Genomic DNA, 27,841 nt, shown 5'->3' with positions numbered 1-27,841 from the left:
CTTCACACAACGCACAGTCAACCTGTGGAACTCCTTGCCAGAGGATGTTGTGAAGGCCAAGACTATAACAGGGTTCAAAAAAGAACTAGATAAGTTCATGGAGGACAGGTCCATCAATGGCTATTAACCAGGATGGGCAGGGATGGTGTCCCTGGCCTCTGTTTGCCAGAGCTGGGAATGGGCGACAGGATGGATCACTTGCTGCTTACTGTTCTGTTCATTCTCCCTGGGGCACCTGGCATTGGCCCTGTCACCAGACAGGACACTGGGCTAGATGGACCTTTGCTATGACCCAGTATGGCCGTTTTTGTGCCTAGACCTGCAGGCTACAGTGTGCGTGGAGTAGGGGGCTACCTCTTCAGACAGCATGATATAACTATTGTAGTGTGTGAACGGGGGGGTGTCTCTGAATGTGTTGCCACCTAGCAACTGCCCCTGTGTACACTATACTAGACCCATCACCAGGAGAGGATCCCCATTGGGTCAAACAGAGATGTGAGAGTTTGGGCTTGGAAGAATCAGGATTCTAATCCTGTCTCCTCAGTCCAAAGTTGTTACAGATGGGGAAAGGGAGGCACAGAGTGGCTAAGGGATGTGCCCATGATCACACAGGGAGTCAGTGGAAGAGCTTGGGATTGAACCTGGGTCTCTGGAGTCTCAGCCTCGCAGAGTAAATAGATGTGAGCTGGAGAAGTAATATGAAATGTTAGTGGACTAATAGGACAGGGATGGGTTTGGAGTTAAGGCTACACTGGCGCTTTACAGCGCTGCAACTTTCTCGCTCAGGGGTGTGAAAAACCACCCCCCCCCCCGAGCACAGCAAGTTACAGCCCTGCAAAGCGCCAGTGTAAACAGTGCCCCACTCCTACTAACCCAGCCCCCCTCCTCCCCACACTCCACTGATGCGCTAATCCAGTGATTCTCAACCTGGGCCACAGGTTGAGAACCACAACGCACCCCTCTCAACCTCCCCCACAGCCCCCTGTGCCCAGCATCTCCAACCCAGAGACCCCTCCACAGCGTGGGGCCAGGAGCATAGCCCTGGGCAGGGGATCGGACGGCAGGGACCCTGGAACCCGCTGTGTGGGGCCGAGCAGCAGCCCTGGCCCCAGACCCAGGGCAGCTCCAGACCCCCAACCCCTCCGGGTCGGCTGGCAGCCTAGCACACAGCTGCAGCTCAGCTGTGTGCTAAATTGGGCAGCGGGTTGCGCTAACCACTCCCCTCCCAGAGCCAGGGGCAGACACAAATCCACCTGCCAAGATGCCAGGAAGTGGGTGGGCCTGAAGGAGCTCAGCCCTCTTGTAAGTTTCTGTTTCTCTTGTCAGCCATGGCCGCTGTTCACCCAGAGAAAGCTCTGGCAGATGATCTGGCCTGTCCCATCTGCTTGGATTCCTTGCAAGACCCCATACTCTTGAACTGTGGGCACAATTTCTGCCAGGCCTGCATCACCCGGGTCTGGGAAGGACTGGAAGAAAACGTCTCCTGTCCCAAGTGCGGGAAGAGATTCCAGGAGAGGCATTTGCACCCAACCCCCCTGCTGGGGAAGGTGGTGGAGAGAGCCAGGCAGCTGGGGTGGGGGGCAGAGGGCAGCATGTGCCAGAGGCACAAGAAAGGTCAAGCTGTACTGCGAGGAGGATCAGGCCCTGATCTGCCTGGTGTGTGACAGATCCAAGGAGCACAGAGCTCACAGGGTGGTTCCCATTGAGGAGGCAGCCCAGGAGTACAAGGTAACTGGCTCTAACAACAGGCACTTGGAGCAGAGCAGTGGTGCTGGGAGGGGCAGTGTGGGGGTAGAACCCAGGAGTCCTGGCTCCCACAGCCTGGAACCAGTAATAGAACCAAGGAACTGTCCTAGTTGTGCGCTAAGCACATACCCCCCTTTCCCGGAGCTGGGTTTAGAACCCAGGAGTCCTGACTCCCAGCCCCCCTGCTCTAACCACTAGACCCCCCCTCCTCTCCCAGAGTTGAGGTTAGAACCCAGGAGTCCTGGCTCCCAGCACCCCTTGCTCTAACCCGCTAGACCCCCCCTCCTCTCCCAGAGTTGAGGTTAGAACCCAGGAGTCCTGGCTCCCAGCACCCCTTGCTCTAACCCGCTAGATCCCCCTCCCCTCTCAGAGCTGGGCACAGAACCCAGGAGTCCTGAATCCTCTCTCTGTGAGCCAAACCCTGATTTCCTACTCCCAGCTCAGCCTCCCACTATAAGCCAACCTTCCGCTGTTATTGACAGGGCCAGTTTCAAAGGCATCTGCAGATTCTGAAAGATGAGAGCTCCTGCCAGGAGGCCTTCACTATTAGTGAAGGGAGGAGGCTGGAGACGCTGCTGGTAAGTTCTTTCCCCAGCCCCTGGGCTTCCCTTGGGGTTCCCCTGCACTTTGCCGATGCAACACCCTTGCAGAGCGTGTCTCACGCCCCCCTCTAGTGGCTGGTCCCCATAGAAGGCCATAGCCTCCTACTGCCAGAGCTACAGTTAGTCTCTCTCTCTGGCCCAATGACTTTTTATGCCAGAGGTTCTCAAACTGTAGTCCATGGGCCACCAGTGGTCTGCGAGCTCCATTCAGGTGGTCTGTGGATAGTTCCGTCTAAGGTGCGCGCCTGGGCAGCTGCACACAAGCGAATGAAGGGCCACCCACCTAATTAGTATAGCCGTGCAGGTGTGGCTCCACTTCTCCACTGGACCCTGGAGAAGACTCGCATGTAAGGTGAGATGGTGGCCTTGGGCGGAATAGGGAGTAGGTGGGAGGGGGCAGTGGTGTGAGAAGAGAGTGTGGAGCGGAATTTGGGACATGCAGGGCTGCGGCGGCTAGAGAAAGAAGCGACTTACCTCAGCTCCAGGGCTGTGGCTGCCGGGGAGAGACAGCCCTACTTCCCAGCCCCAGCCCTGTGGCTGCTGTATCAGGGGAGAGACCTCCCTCCTTCCAGCTTCAGCTCGAGGGCTGCTGCAGTGGGGGAGAGAGGGAGAGAGGGAGAGACCCCCCCCTTCTTTCCAGCTCCAGCTCGGGGGCTGCTGCAGTGGGGGAGAGAGGGAGAGACCCCCCCCTTCTTTCCAGCTTGGGGGCTGCTGCAGTGGGGGGGAGAGAGGGAGAGACACACACCCCTCCTTCCCAGCCCCAGCTCGGGGGCTGCCATGGCGGGAGAGAGAGAGAGCACATCCCTCGCATTAGAAAGGTACGACTACTGATATTAAAATATGAGTTGTGTGCTTTTATTTATAGAACAAAAAAAGTTAATTCTTATTAAGTTTTTTTTATATAGTGCTTTTCTCCAAAGCGCTTTACAATAGTTAGCTAACAGTACAAACAACATTTGGGAAGATCATTAAATGGTCTGCCAAGACCCTCAGCAACTTTCAAGTGGTCCATGGGGAAAAAAAAAGTTTGAGAACCACTGATTTATGTAAAATGGAGCAGCTTCAACAGAAGAGATGGAGGGCACCTGGCCTTGGAGTATCCCAGACTCCCTGGTTACAGCACTTTCCTCAAAGGTGGATGACCTATGTTCAAATTCCAGATCCAATCAGGCCACATGGGGATTTGAACCTCTGTCTTCCACATCCTAGCTAAATGTCCATTTAACAACTGGGCTACTGGTTATTCTGGGAGCGTAGAGCTCTCACTTTGACCAGAAGTTCCTGCATCTGCGGAAGTTTAGTCAAAACAGATAAGTTCCCACAGAACATTTCAGGTGTGACAAATCAGTATTTTCTGATGGAAAAACAGAGTTGTTTAAAAATTTCTGAGCAGCTCCATTCTAACGGCTGGTCCTGCTAAAGGATAACAGCTCTACTGCTGCTAGGTAGTGGAGTTACTCCCTTCGCTCATGTGATCCGCGCTGTGGGATCCTAGTTTTGAAGATAGGTCATTATAAAGACTGAGTTCAGGCTGGATATCTCAATGGGTCCCACCCTCTAGGGGCTGGTCCTTTGTAGAGGAGAACAGTTCTGCTACTGCTGCCAATTAACCCAGTTTTCTATCAAAAAACACATTGGATGCTTGCACCTCTCTGTCCATCTGCTCCTCCCTCCCTTGTGTATTACCATGTCCTGCTCCCACAAATCCCATGCTGCCCCTTCACATGGGAATACCATGCCCTCCCTCTCTGAGGTGCCTGCAGCTGCGCATCCCATGTCCCAACCTGTCCCCCCTCTCTCCCTGCCCACCACAGGCTCACACCAAGGCCGAGAAGCAACGAGTGGTGTCTACCTTCCAGCATCTGTATTGGCTGTTACAGGAAAAGGAGTGCCTCCTGCTGAAGGGGCTGGGTAACGTGGCCCAGGGTGTGAAGCAGCTGCAGTGGGAGAACATCAGCTGCCTCCACCAGAGGGCAACACTGCTGCATGGACTGGTCGTCGAGCTAGAGGGGAAGTGCCGGCTCCCAGCTTCTGAGCTCCTGAATGTGAGGGGGGGAAAGACAGAGAGAGAGAGGCCCCCAACTTGCCACCCCTCTGCACCATCTCATGCTGCCAGTACTCCCCTTGCTTGCTGGACTTATCAGAGAATCACCCTCTGTTCCCAGCAGTGAAGGGGCTCTGACACACATCCAAGCAGTGCCGGTTTACATCTGACAGGGGGTGGCCTAGGAATCACTGATTCCTTTCTAACCATAGTCCACAATACTCCTGCTCCTGCTCCAGAAATACACGCCCCGGCTTCCCTTCCAGCCCCTGGGCCACCAAGCTCCAGTTCGTGACTGGAGAGCTGATGGTCTCTTCTTTCTCTCCCACGTAGGACGCTGAAAGCACCTTGAACAAGTAGGAGCCTCCTTCGTGCCCTCTGGTATCGGGGAGGGGGCAGGGGGGAGAGGCCTCCCCATCCCAGCTGCAGAATATTCCTGCTTCTGCATCAGCAGCAGAGTGGCCTACAAGCTCCATTTGGTTTTAGCTTGTGCACCCACCTATAGAAGGTCATGTCGGGGGCTGCACCTGTGGCAGTAGCAGAAGGGGATGGGGGTTTGTTTGGGTCCCTGGGGAGCCCAGAGAGCTCACCGAGGGAAAGGAGGGGCACACAAGGAGTCACTAAGGGGATGGGGGGGCCACATGGGGATCACCCAGGGCAAAGCAGGAAGGGGACCACCATGGGAATGGGGGGCATAGGGGGGCTGCCAGGTGTGGGGCAGAAATGGAGGGAGCTGTTCTGGGGTCACTGAAGAGTGGGAACAGGGTCACACATGGGTCACCGTGTTACCCGGGGTTCTTTCAACCCAAAGCTCTTGGTAACTTTTACTCTGTGCGGGGAGGTGTCAGGAAATAAATCAGGAGAGACACAGCCGTCCGACCGATAGATGGCTGGCACAAACAGGACAACACACGAGTGCTTTCACTTAAAGCTAAACTTTACTGAGCCCACGTCCAGACTAACCCGCGGCATCGGCGAGTTAAAATCGATTGCTCGGGGATCGATATATCGCATCTAGTCTGGACGCGATGTATCGATCCCCAAGCGCGCTTACATCGATTCCGGAACTCCATCAACCCGAACGGAGTTCCGGAATCGACACGGAGAGCCGTGGACATCGATGCCGCGCCGTCCAGACGGGTGAGTACCTCGATTTTAGAAATTCGACTTCAGCTACGTTATTCCCGTAGCTGAAGTTGCGTATCTAAAATCGATTTTAATACCTAGTCTGGACGTGGCCTTAGTCTAAAGCACTTACTTACGTCTGCAACAGGTTAGTAAAACACCCCCAACCCTCGACAATTACCGAAGCTGAGTGTGGCGCTCGAGTGGCACAGCGGCTGTGGGTGGGGAATACAAGATGTATCCGGAGGGAGAGTCCAGTCCTGGAGAGTCCCCCTACCTCAAACTTTCCCCCCTTATTTATACATTAATAATCGAATGCCATGTCCCTCAAAGAAAACTTGTTAAGCAAATAGTTTCAATGGTCAAGCAAGAGGTTTCCTTCTGATTATTGATTAACCAGGTGTGGGGTTTTCCCAGAGTTTGCAACCTTGAGACCCCAATAGACATTCCTGGGGCACATGCTCTTCTAAAATGCATGTATCAGCAACTTCAACACAAGTCTTATCAGGAAGGACGCAGGGTCAAGCTGCCCTTTCTGTGGCACCCAAAAAAACCCCTCCCCTCCTGCCTTGGTCAAACTGAGCCTGCCGAATAGGCTGCTTTTAACAATAAGCCATAGTGGTTTCAGGCACTTTACTGGTTTGCCAAAATCTACCCCTACAACCGAGAGGCAGGAAAGGGATGGGAAGGCTGCATGGGGTATGGGGGTGGCTGCGTGAGGGTCACCGAGGGGCAGAATGGGGAGGGGATGGGTGTAACTGAGGGGTGGGGAGAGGAAGGACAGGGACTGCACAGGTGCCTGTTTGTTTGTCCCTGCCAAACTTTTCTCCTTGGTCATTGGCTAAATGCCAAGGACCCAGCTTGACTCTCGGATCTCAGGGAGAGTTTTGGGGGTTGGCAAATAGATGCAGCATCCTACTGCAGGTCAGCTGTGCCCACTGGATCCAGCATTGCTGAGAGATGCTCCCCCTGGCACACTTAACATGCACATGGTTCCCTTAATACAGAGTCCCTCTGGTGTGTGCCTGTTTGTTTCCCGTAGGTATAAAAAGATGACGCTGCCCAAATTGGCGTCTGCACCCACGGCTGAACTGAAGGAGAGCATCAGGCATCACTCCCGCAAGAAGAGAGCTCTCCAGGATGAGATGTGGGAAAGCCGAGGTAAGCAGTGGTACTGTTGTTGTTGTTGTTGTTGTTCTTTTTATTTATGTAGGGTTGCTCCGGGGTAAGACATGTAAGGAAGTCTCTGCTCCAAGGTCTTTCCAATCTAAATGATTAATTATTTGTAGTGTAATTGAGTCTCTGCTGAGCAGTAGGAGATTTGGGGGGCTTCCTGTCAGGCACACTGGTTCTGCCAGTGGGTGCCCCACACTGGCTCCGCCCCCTATCCCTAAGCCCCACCCCCACTCCAACCCAGGGCTCCGCCCCTACACCACCTCTTCCTGCCCTTGCTCCGCCCCCTCCCCTGACACTACCTCCCCTGAGCACCTCATGCTCGCTGCTGGCTCCTTTCTGCCCCCTCCTGCCTATGGACTGGCTCTGAATGGCATGAGGGCTGTTATGCTGTATATGGACTGGGTCTGAAGGGAAGGGGACTGTTATGCTGTGTATGTACTGGCCCTGAAAGGAAAGGGGGATGTTGTGTTGTATATGGACTAGTTCTGAATGGCATGAGGGCTGCTATGCTCTATATGGACTAGCTTTGAAGGAGGGGGGCTGTTTTGCTGGATATGGATTGGGTCTGAAGGGAAAGGGAGCTGCTATGCTGTATATGGACTAACTCTGAAGGAGGAGGGGCTGTTATGCTGTATATGGACTGGCTCTGAAGGGAAGGAGACTGTTGTTCTGTATATAGACTGGCTCTGAAAGAAAAGGGGGCTGGTACGCTATGTATGGACTGGCCCTGAAAGGAAAGGGGGCTGTTCTGTTGTATATGGACTTACTCCAATTCTCTTCTGCCCCTCCAGAGATCCTGACCCTGGATGCCGCTTCCGCTCACCCTGGCCTGGTGGTGTCCCCAGACCGGCACAGCATGTGGCATGGGAACAGCAGGGGCTGCCTGCCCAGTGACCACCGCAGATTCTTCCCAGCCTCCTGCATCCTGGGCTCTGAGGGCTTTTCCTCGGGCCGGCACCGCTGGGAGGTGGAGGTGGGGGACAAAGACGGCTGGGAGTGGCGAGGGAGTGGCGAGGGAGTCCGTGAGGAGGAGGGACCCCACGGAGCTGCAGCCCCAGCACGGGGTCTGGGCTGTGGAGCTGGGATGGTACCAGCTCCTTCCCCTGTCTCAATGGCCACCAGCGGCAGCCCCGAGCCGAAGGCCCCACAGGATCCAGGTTTGTCTGGACTACGAAGGGGGACAGGTGTCGTTCTACGATGCCGAGAACCTGAATCCACTGTTCACTTTCACGGCCTCCTTCACCGAGACACTCTTCCCCTTCTTCTGGCTCTGGGCCCCCAGTGCCCGCATCATGCTATGCCCTTGAGGGAGACAGAAAGCCCACCCTGCCAGGACCATGGCCTGATTGCTAGGTAACAAAGATGCATGCCATACACCAGGCCCCACCAGTCAGGTTGCTAGGCGATGGACCAGGGACTCTTCAGAGCATAGTTTTGTATCCCTGCCCATCCTGGCTCATAGCCATCGATGGACCTATCCTCCATGAACTTATCTAGTTCTTATTTGAACCCAGTTCTAGTCTTGACCTTCACAACATCCTCCGGCAAGGAGTTCCACAAGTTGACTGGTGTTGTATGAAGATGTCCCTTTGTTTGTTTGTTTAAAGCTGCTGCTGCCTGTTAATTTCATGGGGTGACCTCTCATTCTTCTGTGATGTACTAACGCATACTTATCACTCCTAAATCCAAATCAAACTTATATTTCTGTAACACTACGACTTACATTTACTTAGCATACATTAATTATATGTAACAGTGTATAAATCATATTGCACACCACAACAATAAATGGATAATAAAAGGAACTAATGGGCTATAACCCCCCCATACTTGACCCCACCAGGTAACAGAGAGATGGCCCATAAACCCAGCCCTATCTGTGATCCATCTGTGGCAGAGGACAGCAGGGAGTACAAGTTCCCGGGATGCCGTAGGTTTGTTCTCTCCATCTTAACTCACCAAAACATGCCATGTAAGGTCTCTACAGAAAGCTGGCATCACACTGCTCCTCGTAAGCACTGAGAGATGCCTGGATGGCTGATGCAGCAGGAGCTGTGGGTGCAACCTGGACATCCCCCATGGGCAGCTGGTGTTGCAGGCCAGGGCATGCTGAGCCTCCCCAAACAGCCAAGCATGGCCCTGCCCACGCTCCACCCCAAATTCCCCTCCTGCTTCCCGCTCTTCCCCTGTGGCCCTAGCCCAGGCTGTTTCTCTTCCCCAAAGTGAATGGGGGCTAGGGCTAGGGCAGGCTGCTCAGTAGCCTGAGACTCGGAGCGGCTGGGGATGGTCACTGGACTGCCTGGGCTGAGGCCGCCCAGCGCTCCAGGGCTGGGGGTGGTCGGGCAGCCCAGCTGGGATGGGGAGGCTGGTGACTGGGGCCATCCAGCAGGCCGGGACTCTGGGTGCCTGGGGCAAGGCTTCTCCGGCCACAGTGGGTGGGGAGGGACTCCGGGGGGAGGAGTGGGGCCTCAGCCAGAAGGAGTGGGGCCAGGCGCTAGCCCCCCCGAACGGGAGGTTCTTGTGCCATCCACGACATCCCATTCTCTAGAGCTGTGAAGTGGGGCAGGCGGCCCCCAGAAGCTGACAAACACTGCCCGCCTGAGAGAAATTGGTTTGGCTGTCAGTGTCTCTGTGTAAACTGCATGTGGCTTCCAGCGAGAGGGTCCGGACGGGACGAAAGACAGCCGCAAGGGGGAGGGAGATGGCGTCAGATGCGACCGGGGTGGTGCTCTGTTCTGTTCAAGGTCGAGATCAGTCGGCTGCGGGCGTGTGCTCCCTCTGTGTGCTGCCCCGGCTCTGCGCAGATCGCTGGCACAGCAGACCCTGAGAGAACCCCAATGACCAAAGGCACCCGGCCAGGTTTATTGTCGAAAAGGAACACAGTCTCCAGCTCCTTGAATCAGATATCCAAGGTGCTGTGAGCCAGTACATATGTGCTCCCTGACAATGGACCGGCTCAGTCAGGGACTTTCCACTGCCCCCTAGGCCAGACAAAGACAGCGCCCCAGAGATGCGTTTTTATACACAGGTACAAACAGGTTACACATCCCTCCTGACATATTGAGGTACAACCCCTCTACGTAGCAAGGTGCTGCCTCTCACTTTGTACATGGTGGTTCGAACAAAACACCTCCACCCATCATATTCCCCTTCTGACCCTGTCTTTGGGAGGGGTGGGCTTGTTCCTTATCTGTGTGGAATGTCCCAGTATTGGAGTGTCCTGGTGCCATGTTTATATTTCTAATAGCCAATACTCTCTAGGTATATTATGCAACATCAGCCCGATCCCTGCCAACTTCTGTGAGCAGCACCTGCCTCTGGTTCACAGCCTCACTTTGCTGTATGAAACGTCTTGACTATTTCTTTAGTTCAGGCCTTAGGCCTCATACCAGGCCTCTGATACGAAGGTTTCTGTTTCAGGGCCTCTTCTTACTACAAGAGACACATGCTGCGCCCTCATCGCCCAAGGGAGGGTCCCAGCCAGCCTGGCTGTTAAATGCTGGGAGAACTTGAGGGGGAGACGACCCACAAGACACTCTTCTGGCTAAAGCAGTTGAAATCTAGGCTTCAGGGGGTGGGGTCTGGGTTTGTTTTATATGGACCCCTTTCCATCCGCTATTTCCCCTTCAGATCCCCTCGGCCTTCAATACACCTTGCTTCCACTGTGACCAAACGCAACATTTATATGGACCTAATCCCTGGTGTAGCCAGCTCTATGCCGAGGGGAGGGCTTCTCCCATCGCTTAGCACTGCAATGGTGCAGCTGCAGAAATCTGTGTGTCAACAAGCCCCTAGAGTGATCCTAGTTTTTCCATCTAAATGCCTGTCACTGTACTAATTGCTTGTCTCTTTATTATTACTGTTTGTTACTGTGACACCTAGATGCCCTATCAAAGATCAGGGCTCTGTTGTGCCGGGCACTGCACAGACACACAGGGAGAGACAGTCCCTGCCCCAGCTGAGATCAGGTCTCATTGTGCTGGGCACTGCACAGACACACAGGGAGAGACAGTTCCTGCCCCAGCAGAGATCAGGGTCCCGTTGTGCTGGGTGCTGCACAGACACACAGAGAGAGACAGTTCCTGCCCCAGCTGAGATCAGGGTCCCGTTGTGCTGGGCGCTGCACAGACACACAGTGAGAGACAGTCTCTTCTCCAAACTACTCACAGTGTAAATAGACAAATGATGGATTATCACCACCATTTTTAGGTGGGGAAACTGAGGCCTGGAGCAATCCAGTGACTTGCCCCTAGTCACAGAGGAAGTCTGTGTCAAATTTGGGATTGGATTTCAGGGATCCTGAGCCCCAGAACTGTGACATAACTCTCCATTCCCAGCTGTGGGAAGAGAACCCAGGAGTCCTGACTCCTAGCCCCCTCCTCACCCTACTGTAACCTGGAGCCCCCACTCCCCTTCCTGAGCCTACAACGGAACCCAGGAATTCTGTTGCCCAGCCTTCATTTTCCAAAGACACTTGCATTAAGCAGGAAGCCCCACCTCTGCTGTTTGCAGTACAGAGACTATGACAAACCTCTGCCCTAGCCCTGAACCCCTCGCACACCCCAAACCCCTCATCCCCAGCTCCGCTGGGTCACGGGCATCAGCAATTTTCTTCATTGCCTTGGAGAGGGACTTTCGAAAGCTGTGTTGTAGTTGCTGGGTACCACCACCAGGGGGAGACACGCTCTCAGAGGTGGGTTGCAGCCATGCCTCAGTTACCCCTGTATCCATCAGAGCCAGTATTTGGCCAGGAGACGGGAGCTAAAAGTAGGGGGGTGGGAACAACTTGTACAGTGGGGGGGAGCCTGAGCACCACTGAACCAAACTGCAAACCCTGGATATGATGAAAACCACTTCAAGCTGGGGGTGCAGCAGCCTCCCTACTTCCAGCTCCTATGGCAGGGGCATGCACGAGGAGGGGGGGCTCCAATCAGTGGGGGCACAGAACTGTGCACACCCCTGACCTGTGGTTAAAAGCAGCATCCCAGCAATGCCCCTCCCCACGCATGTAGCCAATCTGTGACTGCTAGCCGCAAATATAGCCCAAGGGCCACATCAGGGTTCCAAAACTGTATGGGGGGGCTGGTAGGGAAGACAGTGCCCCCATAAGCAGCCTGCCCCCTGCCACTATCCACCCCCTCCCACTTTCCACCTCCGACTGTCCCCCTCTGAACCCTCACCCCATCCAACCCTTCCTGCTTCCTATCCCCTGACTGCCTTGACCCCTATCCACCCCTCCTGCCCCCTGACAGGCCCCCCCCGGACCACACACCCTATTCAACCCCCCCACTCCCTGTCCATGGACTGCCCCGATCCCTAGTCACACCCCTGCCCCCTGACAGGCCCCTGGGACCCCCCCATCCACCCCCCACGCTCCTTGTCCCCTGACTGCCCCCTCCCAGGACATCCTGCCCTTAACTGGCCCCCCAGGGACCCCACCTCCTATAGAACCCCCCCCAAGCCCCCTTCCAAATGCTTCGGCGGAGGACTCAGGAGGAGCAGGGGCAGCTGTGCAGCTGGAGAGAAGCGGTGGTTTCCCCTTCAAAGCACCACTTCTCTCTGCCCGGCTGCATGGCCACCCGGTATCCTGAATCCTCTGGTTGTGTTCCCCGCGCTTCCGTCACCCGCACTGCCCGCCTGCCTCCCAGAGGCTGTGGGTGAGCCTCCCTCCCTGCTCTCCTGCCCAGCGTGCCCCCCACGGCACAGTGAGGTGAGGCTGCGGGGGAAGGGGGCCAGTGGGAGAGGGGCCGGGGATGGCCCCAATGGCTGGTGATGGGACACCAGGTGGGGTGGGATCTGAGTCACTATAGAGAATTCTTTCCCAGGCATCTGGCTGGTGGGTCTCGCCCACACGCTCAGGGACTAACTGATCACCAGATTTGGATTCAGGAAGGAACTTTCCCCATGTTAGATTGGCAGGGACCCTGGGTTTTTTGGTTGTTTTTTTTTGCCTCCCTCTGCAGTGGGGGGCACGGGTCACTTGCAGGGTTAAACTAGTGTCAGTGGTGGGTTCTCTGTAACCTGAAGTCTTTAAACCATGATTCAAGGACCAGTAACTCAGCCAGAGGTTAAGGGTCTATCACAGGAGTGGGTGGGCTTGATTCTGTGGCCAGGGATGAGCCGGAGGTTCGACTGGATGATCACGATGGTCTCTTCTGGTCTTAAAATCTGTGAGTCCCCTCACTGCAGCATTAATAGACTATCACAGAATATCAGGGTTGGAAGAGACCTCAGGAGGGGCTCACAGCAACTGGGGAGCTGCTCCGAAATGAACACGACTCCCCAGCCCCAAACATAACGCCCGGGTCTCCCATCCAAGCTTCAAACAGGCCTGATGGTGCTTAGCCGAGAGGCAGAAGCAATGGCAGCTGAGGGAAGGGGAGGCCGCTTTTGTTAATAAATGCCTTGGTGATGACAGTAATTGGCTAATTAAGGGATTAGTCAGGGCAGTTACAGCCTGGGTTTGTTTCATTTTCACTGCTATAGGAAAATTAATGCCAATGGCAACCACACACATCCTGGCTAACAGCGCGATGATGGACTTTGCTGGGATAGGGAATGGGATATGCGGCTTTCCCCTCCAGGGAGCACCGGCTCTGCTCCTGCCCCAAATGGGTACTGGCTGGCTCAAGAGGGTGGGAAATGGGATACAAGGTCTTCAGCCTTGCGAGGGTGTGAGCTCTGATCTAGCCCCATATCATGCGGCCTGGAGAGCTCGGGTGGGTGGGGAAGGAGACATGGGGCTTTTCTCCTCTACAGGGCACCAGTTCCAATTTGGCCCATGGAAACTAGCAGTCATTGCTGTTGCGGAAAGGTTCAGTGACCTGTGTGACGTGAGCTACAAGTTTTCAGCACCGACAGGACGAGAGCAGCATTTTGGTGCAGCTAGTAAACAGCTGTTTCAACACACGCCAGAAGTGGCTGGATGAGTCATACTTTTGCTGCGCAGCTATGAAATACGTGCTGTGCCCCATCCCAGAAGTGGCTGCATCTCAAGGTCCAGTGAGGGATTCCTCTGCAGCGTAGCTGTGCAACTGTTACCCAGCTGTCCCGCCCCCAGAGGTGGCTGCATTTCAATGATTGGCAGATGATCCTGTGCAGCATTGCTGTGCAGCTGCTAAACCGCTGTCCCACCCTGGAGATGTCTGCATCTCAGTGCTGGCTGAGCGATCTCTGTGTAGTACAGCTGTTCAACAGCAGCTGCGTCCTACCCCAGAGGTGGCTGCCTCTTGGCAGTGGGTGAGTGATCTCTGTGTAGTGCGGCTGTTAAGCAGCGCCCCACCCCAGAGACAGCTGCATTTCTGCTATGTGATGACAGAAAGAGCATCGATTCAAACCTGAAACTATAAAGAGCCAGCAGACAAGCACCAGCTTATTGTGCCTTGGTGTCCAGGCAGGTTTACACCCCATCAGGGAGGGAAATGGCATTTTCATTTGTTTGCTTTGTTGGGGACATTTTGCTCGCCTTCCAGCATCACCTGGTTGAGTTATGCGTAACTACACCAGTTTATCAATTTTTAAGAGACACACCTGTGTGGCGTGGCTGAATTTTCCTCCACTCTATAAAATCCCTACCCAAGTCGTTCTCATTCCAGGAGTCAGCAGCAGGTGAAAAGTTCAGCGAGCCACACAGTGCAATTCTCCTGCTGATCCTGCGCCGCCGAGAGACACCGAGTTCCCCAGGCTCAGGGCCTGGAAGGACTGGCCCTGACCCAAAGCGCAAAAACTCAATAGAAAGGCACCCATTGGTGTGCAGGGGCCAGGGATCCAGCCAGGTCTGGGGCAGCCGCTCTTACTTTCCCCACCTGTGACTGGGGAGAAAGGTGTCATTGCTCCCCTGCGGGGCTGTTGGGGGGACGCCATTCATTGGGTTTGTGTAGACAGGGGGATTCTCCTCTCATGCTGTCTGGTGCAACGCCATTGAATCTGCCATGAAGCACAGCTCTAGCCATCCAGCCAGAGCGCCCTCTGTCTATCCACGCCATGGCTTCCTTTATCCATCGCTCTCTCTATCCATCTGCCCATCGGTCTTCCATCCATCCATCCCTCTATCCATCCATCCACCTGCCCATAGCTCCTCCCTCTAGCCATCCATCCATAGCTCCCTCCATCCATCTGCCTATCGCTCTTCCATCCATCCATCCCTCTATCCATCCATCCACCTGCTCATAGCTCCTCCCTCTAGCCATCCATCCATCCATCCATAGCTCCCTCCATCCATCTACCATAGTTCAGTCCCTCCCTCCGGCCATCCACAGATCCCTCAATCCATAGCTCTATCTATCCATCCATCTCTCCACAGGTCCCTTTCCAGAGCACCTTATCCATCCATCCGTACTTCCCTCTATCTATCCATCCATCCATAGTTCCCTCCATCCATCTACCCATAGATCCTCCATCTATCCATTCCTCCCTCTGTCTGTCCCCACCTTCATCTAGCCAACCATCTACCCTTAGCTCCCCCTGCCAGGTCCTCTATCTATCCATCCATCCACAGCTCTTGCTATCTATCTATCTATCTATCTATCTATCTATCCTCTTCATAGCTCCCTACCTCCATCTTTCCATCCAGCTCTCCACAGCAACTCTATCCATCCACCCAGAATTCATTCTCTCTCTCTCTCCCCATATACCCCATCTATTTATCTATCTATCCCCATGCACCCCCTCTATCTATCTATCTGTCTCCATACACCCCCATCTATCTATCTATCTATCTATCTATCTATCTATCTCCATACACCCCCCATCTATCTATCTATCTATGCCCTTCATAGTTCCCTCTATCAATAGCTCCCTCTATCCATCCATAGCTCTCTCTCCTTCTCTAGATCTCTCTCTCTCGTCCCCTGCATGTTGGCTTGTCTGTCTGCTGGTTTTTCTCTAGCACCCATCACTGTCCTCACTGTTGTTTGCATTGTGGTAGGGACAGGAGGGAAAGCAGCCAAGCACGGTGTGTTGACTGAGAAGAGAAGGGTGCTAGCTTTCTCCCCTGTCCTGGAGGAGCAGGTTGGAGCCTGAACCATAGGCTGCCCCCTAGGGATAACATACCCAGCTCAGCACATGTTAAAAGCACAGCTTGCCTAGCACTCCAGAAAGGTGCTTGTGAGCTCCAAGGTGCTCACATAAACAAATCCCTGTGTCCGCACAGCCTCTGAGGCTGGAGCACAGGCCTGAGAGTGAGGGATTCTGGAGTCTCACACCTCAGCAACTCACTACATGGCCTCAGGGGAGGGATCCTGCCTCCCAGCCCCCAGCTCTAACTACGAGACCCCACTCTCCTCCCAGAGCCAGGGACAGAACCCAGGAGTCCTGAGTCAAAGCCCTCTGTGCTCTAACCACTAAACCCCACTCCCCTCTCAAAGCTGGAGATAGAACCTAGGAGTCCTGGCTCCTAGCACCTCACTTCTCTAACCAGTAGGTCCCACTTCCATTCCCGAGCCAGGGATGGAGCCCAGAAGTCCTGATTCCCAGCCCTCCTGCTCTCACCCACTAGATCCCACTCCCCTCCCAGAGCAGGGGATGGGACCCAGGAATCCTGGCTCCTAGCACTCCCTGCTATAACCAGTAGGCCCCACTCCCATTCCAGATCTGAGGAGAGAACCCAGGAGTCCTGACTCTGAGCCCCCATGCCTACCACCTACTTCCTTTCCTTGCCAGGTACCGTCAGCGCCCGGGGCTGGTTGTCAGTTCTGCTGGCCCCATCACTGATATCATTCACTCCACAAAGGAGAGGGTTATTTCTTCCGTCCTTGACGGGGACATTGGGACAAAAAGCAGGATCCTGGAGATAATTGGTTTAACATCCCCCTGACGAGCAAGTTTGATTTAAATAGTAACGAGGCAGGCACAAAATCGACTGGCTTCTAGCGACACAGCACAGAGCCTGCCCTACTTCCCCAGCTCCGTTGGACTGAACGCCGGAGGGAAACGGAAAGTATCTATCTCCAGATCTTAATATTATCTGTCACTGCCCCTCCATCTCTGGATACCCTCTATTCCTATCCATCTGTCTGTCCAAGCCCCCTAGGCTCTGCTAAACTCCTGGCTGGCTGTCTATCTAATCACCCTGGGTCCAAATTATACTTTTGTCTGTCTGATCCCCCCTAGAGCTGAATATACTTTGTCTGGTTGTCTGTCCCCCTAGATCCTAATATACGCTGGTCTGTCTGTCTGTCTAACCCCCACCACCCTGATCTTAATATACTTGTGTCTGTCTGTCCATTCCCCCGGATCCTAATTTAACTGAACTAGCTAGCTTTCCATCTTTTCATTCCACTTAGATCCTATCTATCTATCCCCATACACCCCCTCTATCTATTTATCTAGCTAGCTATCCCCACCCCACCTATCTATCTATCTATGCCCAAACACCTCCTCTATCTATCTATCCCCAAACACCTCCTCTATCTATCTATCTATCTATCTATCTATCTATCTATCTATCTATCTATCTATGCCCATACACCCTATCATCTATCTATCGATCTATCTCCAAACACCCCCTCTATCTATGTATCTAGCTAGCTATCCCATGCCCCACCTATCTATCTATCTATCCCCATACACACCATACACCCCATCTATCTATCTATCTAATCTTAACTTCCTTATTATTTAAAATTAAAAATAGGAGGATATAATCCAACTCTTCTGCTCTGTATTTGTGTATGCATGCATGCTCTTAAGACACACTGTTATGGGGCGAAACTTTCCCCTCTTCTGGGCTTCACCATTATTGCTAATTTCAATAACATAAATACAACATAAATCTCCTCCCATTTACTGGAATTGTCTGTTCCTGGGCTTTTATTTATTTTTCCTGCTGGGCCACTATGCCACTGCCCCTAGATTTCTCTCTGCCAGAAAGAGTCCTTCCAATCCTGTTATTATACTTGGAGGTAATGAATCGATAAATAATAGAACCCCCCTGGTCTGATACCAGGGTGAATCAGCGAGAAAGAGCTATGCAGCTCTATGCAGAGTTCTGTATGACACAGGCATTTTGCCCTTCACACGTTCCTACAGCTCTTCATTACTGGTGGTTTGAAATTAGTAGGACCAGTTGAAATATTTCATATACAAAAAAGTTTTATGATCTAAAGATTGCTCCTTTTGTAAACAAAATTTTTCACACAAAATCTTCAACACTTTTTGTTTTTCACTAGAAAAAAATTCACTTTTTAAAAAATCAAAAACGTTTTCTCCTAAAGTTTGAAAGAAAACAGCATCAGTAATTGCATCAGTACTCAGCTATCAGTAATAGCCCTTTTAAAAACAGTGATCAGCTTAAAATGTGGTCTGTTTTGAAAGCATTTAATGTGCTAAAAGGAAAAATTGGTCCATTTTGAAAATTTTTCAGTGACAACTTCAGGACATCAAAATGGTAATGAAAGTTATTTTTTCTTTTAATTTGTTTACTAGCCCTAGAAGTTAGTAGCACATTAATTCAATTCCTGGGCACAAATTTTCCATCTGAACTGATTTTAAATAGAAATTTGAGTTTCAACTTTTTATTACATTTCATATATATATATAAACAAATGCAAAGAAACTTTACCTAAACTTCTCATAATACATAAATTTCTCCTAATGTGTTAAGTGTTTGTTGCCTGACCTTCACTGTATATGAAACGGTTGATTAAATACAATGTGAATGGTTTGAGACTTTTCTTGGGTATTTCTGTTACAGTATACAATTCTTTCCAGATGTCTATGCTCCAATTTGTAACTGTTGGTTGCTCTTTGGATTTCTATTTTGTAGTATGAGTCTTTTAGCAATTGTTAGTGCTCTGCTCTGAGACAAAGTTTTGAAAATGGAGTTTTTGATTAAAAGAATTTTTTTTTTGCCAAAAGTGTCTTTTTTATGCAGATTTCGGATTTTTCACCAAAAATGCCAAACTCCTGAAAATGGAAAGATTTTGGCCCAAAACTGTAATATTTTGGTATTTGAATTTTTGCCAGAAAGTGAGTATTTTCCATGTAAAAACGTTTCCTAACCAGCTCTAGAGCTGAGGCCAATCCGAACGCTGGCAGGACTAACCAGTGCCCATGGCTGGGATATGATACAATTATGTTTCCCATTGTGACCTGATTTCTTCTGGATTTTGTTGTTGTTCCGCTGCAGCCCCATCGCTGCTGAGCAAGGTCTGACTCACAGGACAATGGACACAGCCAGTAGATTGGAGAGATACGTCCATGCTAGGGGAGACAGCCTCCCTCCTGGTGTGAATGGGGCAGTGAGCTTTGGGGACAGAGCTACAGCGAATGGGACCACCGCCTTCAGGGATCCCACTGCTAAGCCCAGGGAGACCACATCCCATGAGGACTCCACAGACCCTGGGGATGGTACAATCATACCTGGAGATGCAGACGCTGCCATGCTCCAACCTGAAGACAATGATGCTTCCAGCGCCACTGCAGACACTGCCACCATCACCGTCACGCCTGGAGATGATGACAGCGCCAGCATCGACGGACGCATCAGCTCCATCCCTGGAGATGATGACTCTGCCCCTGGAGACGGAGACATCAGCCCTGTCCTCGGAGACGGAGATGCCAGCATCGCCCCCAGAGACGATGACAGCTCCAGCACCAACGGAAGCATCAGTCCCATCCCTGGAGATGATGGTGCCACCCCCCCAATGGAGACACAGCCATCACCCCCGGAGACACAGCCATTGTCCCTGGAGATGCCACTGTTGCCCCTGGAGACAAAGCCATCGTCTCTGGAGATGCCACTGTTGTTCCTGAAGACTCCACCATCACCCTTGGAGATGCCATCGTCACCCCTGGAGATGGCACCACTGCCCCCAGAGACACTGTCACTCCTGGAGACACAGCTATTGCTCCTGTTGGTGATGATGTCACTGTCCGCGGAGACGCCAGCCCCTGCCCCAGGGACGCTGCCTCTGTAGATGTCACCACCGCTGTGAGGGAAACCACCGCTGGAGACCTCACCAGCACTGCAGCTCCTGGAGACATCATCACCTCCCCCTCTGGGGCCACCCCTATGCCTGGAGAGATGGTTATCTCTAGAGACACCACCCCGGCTAAGCCGACCATTCCCAGCCAGCTCAGCCCTCTGGGGCAGCCTGGCACGCCTAGGGACAGTGGCATCCCCAGGGAGACCACCACTTCTGCTGTGGCCATCAGTCCTGCAGCCAGTGTGACCCATGGTTGGATCACTCCCTTTGGGGGCACAGAGACCCCAGGCCGGGGCACCCAAGGGAGCCTCACTGTTTCCAGAGAGATCACCACAGCCCCTGGAGACTCCACCAGCACCGGAGATACCACAGCTGTCACCATTATCTCAAGAGACACCGTTGCTTCCGCCGCCCTTGGAGACAACACCACCGTTTCTGGAGGAGACACCGACAACATCGTTGCCTGCCCTGGAGATGCCGCCAATGCCCTCCGAGACTCCAACACCTCCCTTGCCACCCCTAGTGACACCACCACCTCTGGAGACGCTGGTGCTGCTGCCTCTGGAGACGCCAGCACCACTGAAGCTGGAGACACAGGAGTTACTACCACTGCCTCTGGAGACAAAACCACCACTGCCATCCTTGGAGACACAACAGCCCCTGGAGGTGCCACTGCCCCTAGAGACACCATCATCCCTGAAGATAGCATAGTCCCTGGAGATGTCACAATCAACACCACAAACCCTGGAGATGCTATCGTCCCTAGAGACCCCATCCCCACTACCAGCACTGCCCCTGGAGATGCTACACTCCCTGGAGATACCATCACCACCATCACTGTCACCCCTGGAGATGCTGAAGTCCCTGAAGACTTCAAAATCCCTGGAGAAACCACCACCAACACCTGTGGAGACACCATAAACCCTGGAGATACCACCACCACTGCTGCTGCCCCCAGAGATACCACAGTCTCTGGAGACATCACCACTACTACCATCCCTGGAGACACCACACACCCGAGTGACACCACCACTGCTGCCCCTGAAGATGCTGCAGTACTTGGAGACACCACCACCACCATAGCCACCCCTAGAGACGCTGCAGTCCCTAGAGATGCCACCACCATCACTGCCACTGCTAAAGATGCAGCAGTCTCTGGAGACTCCACCATCACCACCAACACTGCTCCTGGAGACACCATCACCATCACCATCACTGCTGCCCCTGGAGATGCTGCAGTCCCTGGAGACACCACCACCACTGTCACTCCTGGAGATGCGGCAGTCCCTGGAGACACCACCGCCACCCCTGGAGATGCAACTGCCCCTGGAGATGCCACCACCATCACTGCCCCTTCTGAAGATGCAGCAGTCTCTGGAGACTCCATCATCACCACCAACACTGCTCCTGGAGACACCATCACCATCACCATCACTGCTGCCCCTGGAGAAACTGCAGTCCCTGGAGACACCACCACTGTCAGCCCTGGAGACAACGACATCCCTGGAGACACCACCACCTCCTCCCCAGGAAATGCCACCACCATCACCACCCCTGCTGAATATGTGGCAGTCTTTGGAGACCCCATCACCACTACCAACACTGCCCCTGGAGACACCACCACTGCTGCCCCTGGAGATGCTGCAGCCCCTGGATACACCCCCACCGTCCCTGGAGACACTGAAATCCCTGGAGACACCATCACCACTGCCCCTGGAGATGCTGCAATCTATGGAGACACCATCACCACCACTGCCCCTGGAAATGCTGCAATTCCTGGAGACACTACCACTGCCCCTGGAGATGTTGCAATCCCTGGAGACACCACCACTGCCCCTGAAGACACTGAAATCCCTGGAGATACCATCACTACCACTGCCCCTGGAGATGATGCAATCCCTGGAGACACCACCACCATCCCTGGAGACACTGAAATCCCTGGAGACACCATGACCACCTCTGCCCCTGGAGATGTTGTAATCCCTGGAGACACTGCCACTGCTGCTGCCCCCGGAGATGCAGCAATCCCTGATGACACCACAGCTGCCCCTGGAGACGCTGCAATCCCTGGAGACACCACCGCCGCCGCTGCCCCTAGAGATGCTGCAATCCCTGAAGACACCACCACCGCCCCTGGAGATGCTGCAATCGCTGGAGACACCACCATCGCTGCTGCTCCTGGAGATGCTGCAATCCCTGGAGACACCACCACTGCCGTTGCCCCCGGAGATGCTGCAATCCCTGGAGACATCACCACCACCGCCCCTGGAGACGCCACCTCCATCACCGCCACCTCTGGAGATGCAGCAGTCCCCGGAGACACCACCACCACCACTGCCACCCCTCGAGACAGCACAGGCTCTGGAGATGTTGCCACCACTGGTGCTTCCAGAGACCTTGTGGTTCCTAGAGTTTTCACCATCACCCCTGACCCTGGAAACATCACCACTACTACCATACCTGGAGACACTGATGCCCCTGGATATGACAATTACTTTGCTGACACACTTGAAGACACCACCTTCATCACCGTCCTTGTAGATACCACAGTTCCTAGAGTCATTGGCACCACTGCTTCCCATGGAGACACCCCCATGGATCCTGGAGACACCACCACCGCCATGCCTGGAGACGCTACAGTCCCTGGAGACACCACCACCGCCATGCCTGGAGACGCTACAGTCCCTGGAGACACTACCACCGCCATGCCTGGAGACGCTACAGTCCCTGGAGACACCACCACCGCCATGCCTGGAGACGCTACAGTCCCTGGAGACACCACCACCGCCATGCCTGGAGACCCTACAGTCCCTGGAGAGACCACCAGTGCCACCCCTGTAGATAGCACAGTCCCTGAAGACATCAGCACCACTGCTGCCCAGGGAGACACCCCCACAGTCCCTGGAGACACCAACCCCGATGGCCCCGGAGGCACCACTGTCCCTGGAGATGCAGCTGCCACCACAGATGATGCTGGAGATGCAACCGTCCCTGGAGCTTTCCCAGTCCCTGGAGACGTTCCTGCCACCACAGATGGCACCAGAGATGGCACTGATACCCCTGGAGACACTGCTACTGCTGCCCTTGGTGATGATGGGGATGATGCCCATGGAGGCGACACTGCAGCCACCACCCCTGGAGATGATCATGATGCCCCAGGAAACACCAGGGCCCCCAGAAAGTCCATCATCCCCGGTAAGCAGCAGCGAAGCCCAAAAGCCGGCTGCCCTAGGGGGAGAGAGGGAGGGAAATCAATTGCCCCCTGCCCCAGTGCCACAATAGTTACTGTCTCCCGGGAGATGCCCTGTTGCTATGGTGACGGGCACCACAGTAGGGATTTAGCTGGGTGGGGAAGCCAGGCATGAGCCCGCGGGCAGCACAGCCCTGCAGAGTGCTGGGAGCTCGGCTTCCACCTATCTGGGGAAGGAGCCTCTCACCCATTCTGCTGTCTCCTTCTGCAGCGCCCCAGACCCCCTGGCCATACCGGTCCGTGGGGCTCATCAGCTTGCTCTGTCTCTTCGTCACCGTGGGCCTGCTCACCGGGATTGTTGCGGTAAGGGCCATGTGGGGCCACTTGATGCTTCGGAAGCCAGCCTGGCCCTCAGTGTCTGGATCTGGGGAATGCCCTGTCTAGGCCCCTCTCCCTGCCCCAGCTCCCATGCTTGCAGCTGACTCAGGACTCCTGGGTTCTATCCCCAGCTCTGGGAGGGGAGTGGGGTCTAGTGGTTAGAGCGGGGGGGAGGCTGGGAGTCAGGACTCCTGGGTTCTCTCCCCAGCTCTGGTAGGGGAGGGGGGTCTGGTGGTTAGAGCTGGGGGGGCTTGGAGTCAGGACACTTGGGTTCTATCCCCAGCTCTGGGCAGGGAGTAGAGTCTAGTCTTGGTTACCCAGGCTGTACCACTGACATCCTTGTGTCTCTTCCAGGTTGTCTGCTATGTGAAGGTCATTACCATCAGCTCTGCCGCCTTAATGGAGTCAGTGGCGAGTTCATTTCCTTGAGGTCCTTCTTTGGGGTGGTACCCCCTGATCCCCAATATGCCACCTCGGGAGGGGGGCTTGGGGTGAGTTGCCCACATGGGCTGCAGTGGAATATGAGGAAGACACTCATCTAGCTGCTCCCCATTTAATAGCATAGGTAATCAGTTTCCAGAGCCCCCTGTCCTAGGGAAGACTGCAGCATCGCGGTGTGTCAGGAACTGGATGAAGGAGACTGGAAAGTATATGGGACTGGTTCATCTAATCGCAAAAGCCACCTCTGGTCCATACAGAATCGGAGCAAGGGTCCATTCAATTTGAGGTGCCGCCATCTGCCCTTGCCAGTCCCTCTGGCACATATGGGAGCAGACCCAGGGGTCCATCATTCATTGGATCGGAGCAACGGGCCCCCCCAGCGCAATACTGCAGCTACTCAGATACCTGATGTGCAGCATTGCTTTGCGGCTGTTAAGTGGCTTCCAAAAACCCACCCCAGAGGTGGTTGTGGTTAAGCGCCGGGCGAGCGAGCCCCATGCCACATTGCTGTGTGGGTGTTATCCACCTGTCCCACCCAGAAGCAGCCGCAATTCAGCAGTAGGCATGTGGGCTTAATAGCAGTTTGTCAAACTTTTAAGCTGAACCTCTCATTGTAAATAATCAATAATAAGACGTTCTTTCCTTACCAGTTCCCCTAGGGAACTACGGTTCTGTTAGCTGGCTGCTTCTTGCATAATACAAACCATCACAGCGCTCAAAAACCCTCGCCTCTCTGTTCTCTTAATGCTTATGATAAAGAGGTTTCCTCTGGGCTGCCAAGGTTTAAGGCTGAAGGTGTTCGAAGTCAGAGTATGAGTTCTATGTGCACTTCTGCCCACTAGAAGGAAGGAGCCTCTGAGATCCCCTGAAGTGAGCTCTGTGGAATTAGGTTAGCACGAGGCCGGCTGGAACCCCAGAAGCAGCTCCAAGGTTTTCAGTGTATTTGCATAGACACCAGGAACAAGGCTAGCCAGAATGAGGGCTAGTGGTTAGGGCAGGGGGGCTGGGAGCCAGGACACCTAGGTTCTATCCCCAGCTCTGGGAGGGAAGAGGGGTCTAGTGGGTTACAGAAGGGGGGGCTAAGAGCCAGGACTCCTGGGTTCTATCCCCAGCTCAAAGAGAGGACTAATGGTTAGAGCAGGTGGGGGCTAGGAGCCAGATTCCACCCCCTGGTCTATTGCCAAGTTTAAAAATCACACATGGTGTGAAAGGAAAACAAACACAAGCAGCTGGGAAGGGCCAGTCTTGGAACGATTCCCGAAGAGTCCTGATTAACACGTCCCTCCTGCGTGACTCCCTCCAGAAGCCGGACTCTCTGTTTAGGAAGGCAACCAACCCGTCCAGATTTTTGCTTCCGCCCCGGCTGAGCTCACAAAGAGGTTATAAAAAGCAAGTCGTTCCCTTTGCAAGTTACCCGGCCTGTAATTAAACCAGTCACCGTGCCAAGCAGGAGCCAGCATCATTAACTCTTAAGGGACAATGTGTCTTTCCTTGGTCTGACTTTGTGTATTTGAAGCGGGGCAGAGGTTAGCACTGACTGCCAGGGGAGAGCGCCCCCTACTGAGGCTGCTCCATGCAGCACAGAGCCCCCTGATCCTGCCCCCTGCAGCACAGTGCCCCCTAGTGCTGTACTGGGGCGTTGGGGTTAGCATTGATTGCCAGGGGAGAGTGCCCCATACCTAGCCCACTCCATGTGGGACAGCGCCCCCTAGCACCACAATGGTGCACTGGGGTCAGCACTGACTGAGGGGAAAGCGCCACCTCTAGGCTCCCCCACCCTGCTGCTTGCAGCACAGTGCCCCCTAGCAATGTACTGGGACACTGCACGAAGCACCAATGTGAGGGCAGAGCGCCCCCTGCTGAGCCCCACCCGGCTCCCTGCAGCACAGCGCCCCCTAGTGCAGCACTGGGGCCGGTACTGGCTGCCAGGGGAGAGCAAGCCCCCTGCTGAGCCCCACCCCTAACTCACTCCTTGCAGCACAGGTAGCACAACCATCCTCCTGGGGGATAGCATGCAGGAGGGAGAGGGCATATGCACCTGTGGTAGCCTGCAATGCGCTGGCCATTGCACTGGGCGTGGTAGCCATGCTGTGTGTCCTGGGGCCATTGGTGGAGACCCCAGGAGGCGGGGACAGAGCATCACCTGCTCCCTAGTTGTCTCACACCCTGAGTGACTTTCATAGCTAGCCCCAGACAGGATCAGACCCATGGTCCACATAGCCCAGTCGCCTCTCAGACAGCTCGCCTGCGTCAGTTGCTTAAGAGGAAGGGCCACTACACACCCCCTTCATGGTAATTTGTGGAATAACCAGCTCGTTAAGAGAGACGTTTCCTCCTGACCCCTAATAACTAGCGGCTGTGGGGGGGTTAATTCATTAGTATGATTTATTTTTTGTATTTTTGTAGCTTCACATAATTGTCTTTGTTTTCATTCTCTGTGTCAATGTCCACGTTTACTGTTGTCTCTTGCCAAGCGCTTGGCCTCAAGGCGATCATGTAGCAGTGAGTTCCACAGGTTCAGCAGGACTTCTGCAAACAAAGAATTTCCCATACCGGTGGCCTCTTGCATGCAGGGAATCTCAAAAGCACTTCAGAAATAGGAATTCAGCCCAGGGAGAGGTGAGGGTGGTTGTTGTTACCTTGGTTTAGCAGGTGGGGAAACTGAGGCCCAGAGCACTGGGGTGACATGGTAAGTCAGCGGGAGAGCCAAACCACAACATAAGAATCTGCAGTCACAGCCCCCACTACTCTAACCATTTATCCACTTCCCCTCCAGACTCAGCAATAGAATCCAGGACCCCCAAACTAGCCATCACTCCCCACCCAGAGCTGAGAAGATAACCCAGGAATCCTGGCTCCCAGCCCCCTGCTGTAACCCCTAGACATTACTTCCCTCCCAGAGCTGAAAACAGAACCCAGGAGTCCTGACTTGCAGCCCCCCCACACACACACTCTAACTACTAGACCACCTTGGTGGAGTAACACCAGGGTAGATGAAAGGAAACTGGGACCTTACATGCCGCCTTTATGCCATCCATCACGTTCATTACTCCCCCATGTCTCTGTCCTAACCTGTCCTGCGCTAAGCACCCGCGTGGCCTGAGAAAGTCCATGATCAGAGGCTCCATTCTTGCCATTTCTTGACAAAAATAAACTGCTTCTGAGGGAGTTGTTCCGGTCCGCACCCTTGAACCTGAAATGCTACATCACTGCACCCTATAATAAACTGTCCTCTCCCGCCATGACGGTGTGACTTATAGGACGAGGCAGGACGGTACTTAAGCTGCCAGCCGCCAGGATGTGCCTGGCAGATGCCTGAGGATTTGAAGCATTCGGCTAAGTACAGCGTTCAGCATGCAGTGGTGGCGAGACTCACCCCAGGCTGTGTTCAGGCTAATCCCGGTGCTGATTTTAGTTCTACACTTCCCAGGTAAGGGTGGGTTTTGTTCACCCTCGAATGCAGCATGTCCCAAAGCTCTGAACCTCTCTGGTTTGCTGGCCAAGGTCTTCAGCTTTCATTTCAGACACAAAGGAAGTCTCCAGCTGTTATAGTTGGGGAGATAACCTTGAAAACACTCCCAGAGTGTAACCAATGTCTGACTGAGTTTGCAGAGAGCCTGAGCCCATCACTCTGAGGGTCGGGGGGAACTGCCCTGTGCATCTGAATGGCTGCTGATCCAGATGCCAAGGATGATCATTTAAATCTCAGCATTGCTCGTTATTTCTCTGCTTTTGCCAGAAGGGAGAGAGAGGATGATAACGGAAAGACCTACACAATCTGCTCTGAGTGGCAGCTTGTTTTCAGTAGGGTCGTTAGGAAACATGATGGCTGTAGTGGGGACACGACTGCATTCCTTTATTTGACGCGGGGAGCTCAGCTTTTTAGAGTCTGGAAAACACTGCTCCGCTGGCAGGTGAGATGGTGCTGAAGTGAACCCAGAGGGAACCGGGTCACTGGGCTCAGTACTGGACTCGCTGGGAGGAATTCCCCGGCCTGTGAGAGGCAGGACACATAGAGCCCAGGAACCTGTCATGGACCAGGAGCCTGTTGTGCTAATACTGAGCACTTACAGCAGACAAGTGGCTTCATCTCTCTGTGAGTCAGTTCCCACCTGTAAAATGAGGATAATATTAATTCCCTTGTCTGTTATCATCATTATTAAATATCCGGTCTACTTAATTTGTAAGATCTTCTGGGCAGGGACTGTCTCTC

At 53.8% G+C, this 27,841-nt stretch overlaps 2 protein-coding genes across 2 annotated transcripts in view; both read left to right on the top strand.

Moving 5' to 3' along the window:
• The first annotated feature begins 1,426 nt into the window (after nucleotides 1-1,426).
• On the top strand, nucleotides 1,427-8,203 carry LOC115640858 (E3 ubiquitin-protein ligase TRIM7-like). The gene is made up of 6 exons (XM_030543916.1): nucleotides 1,427-1,728; nucleotides 2,229-2,324; nucleotides 4,163-4,393; nucleotides 4,726-4,748; nucleotides 6,560-6,678; nucleotides 7,485-8,203. The coding sequence occupies exons 5-6, from the start codon at nucleotides 6,570-6,572 to the stop codon at nucleotides 8,048-8,050; spliced, it is 675 nt and encodes a 224-aa protein (XP_030399776.1). The 5' UTR covers nucleotides 1,427-1,728; nucleotides 2,229-2,324; nucleotides 4,163-4,393; nucleotides 4,726-4,748; nucleotides 6,560-6,569; the 3' UTR covers nucleotides 8,051-8,203.
• Nucleotides 8,204-16,467: 8,264 nt separating this feature from the next.
• Nucleotides 16,468-27,841, top strand: part of MUC22 (mucin 22) — a 36,978-nt gene continuing 25,604 nt past the window's right edge. Inside the window, exons 1-4 of the mRNA XM_030543570.1 lie at nucleotides 16,468-16,630; nucleotides 18,821-22,814; nucleotides 23,542-23,728; nucleotides 27,044-27,058. Coding sequence (XP_030399430.1) covers nucleotides 19,706-22,814; nucleotides 23,542-23,728; nucleotides 27,044-27,058 — 3,311 coding nt within the window. The 5' untranslated portion in view covers nucleotides 16,468-16,630; nucleotides 18,821-19,705. The remainder of the gene's footprint in view (nucleotides 16,631-18,820; nucleotides 22,815-23,541; nucleotides 23,729-27,043; nucleotides 27,059-27,841) is intronic.

The sequence above is a fragment of the Gopherus evgoodei genome, unplaced genomic scaffold, assembly GCF_007399415.2.
Source record: "Gopherus evgoodei ecotype Sinaloan lineage unplaced genomic scaffold, rGopEvg1_v1.p scaffold_32_arrow_ctg1, whole genome shotgun sequence".
Taxonomy (NCBI): Eukaryota; Metazoa; Chordata; order Testudines; family Testudinidae; genus Gopherus; species Gopherus evgoodei.
Note: the sequence above shows the minus strand (reverse complement) of the source record. Positions and strands in the feature narration are given on the sequence as shown.

Bases quoted from the DNA above. Each gene is read 5' to 3' on its own strand.
- LOC115640858 (XM_030543916.1), top strand. From the start codon at position 6,570: ATGACGCTGCCCAAATTGGCGTCTGCACCCACGGCTGAACTGAAGGAG. The intron at 6,679-7,484 runs GTAAGCAGTGGT...CTGCCCCTCCAG, and splicing joins TGAGATGTGGGAAAGCCGAG to AGATCCTGACCCTGGATGCC.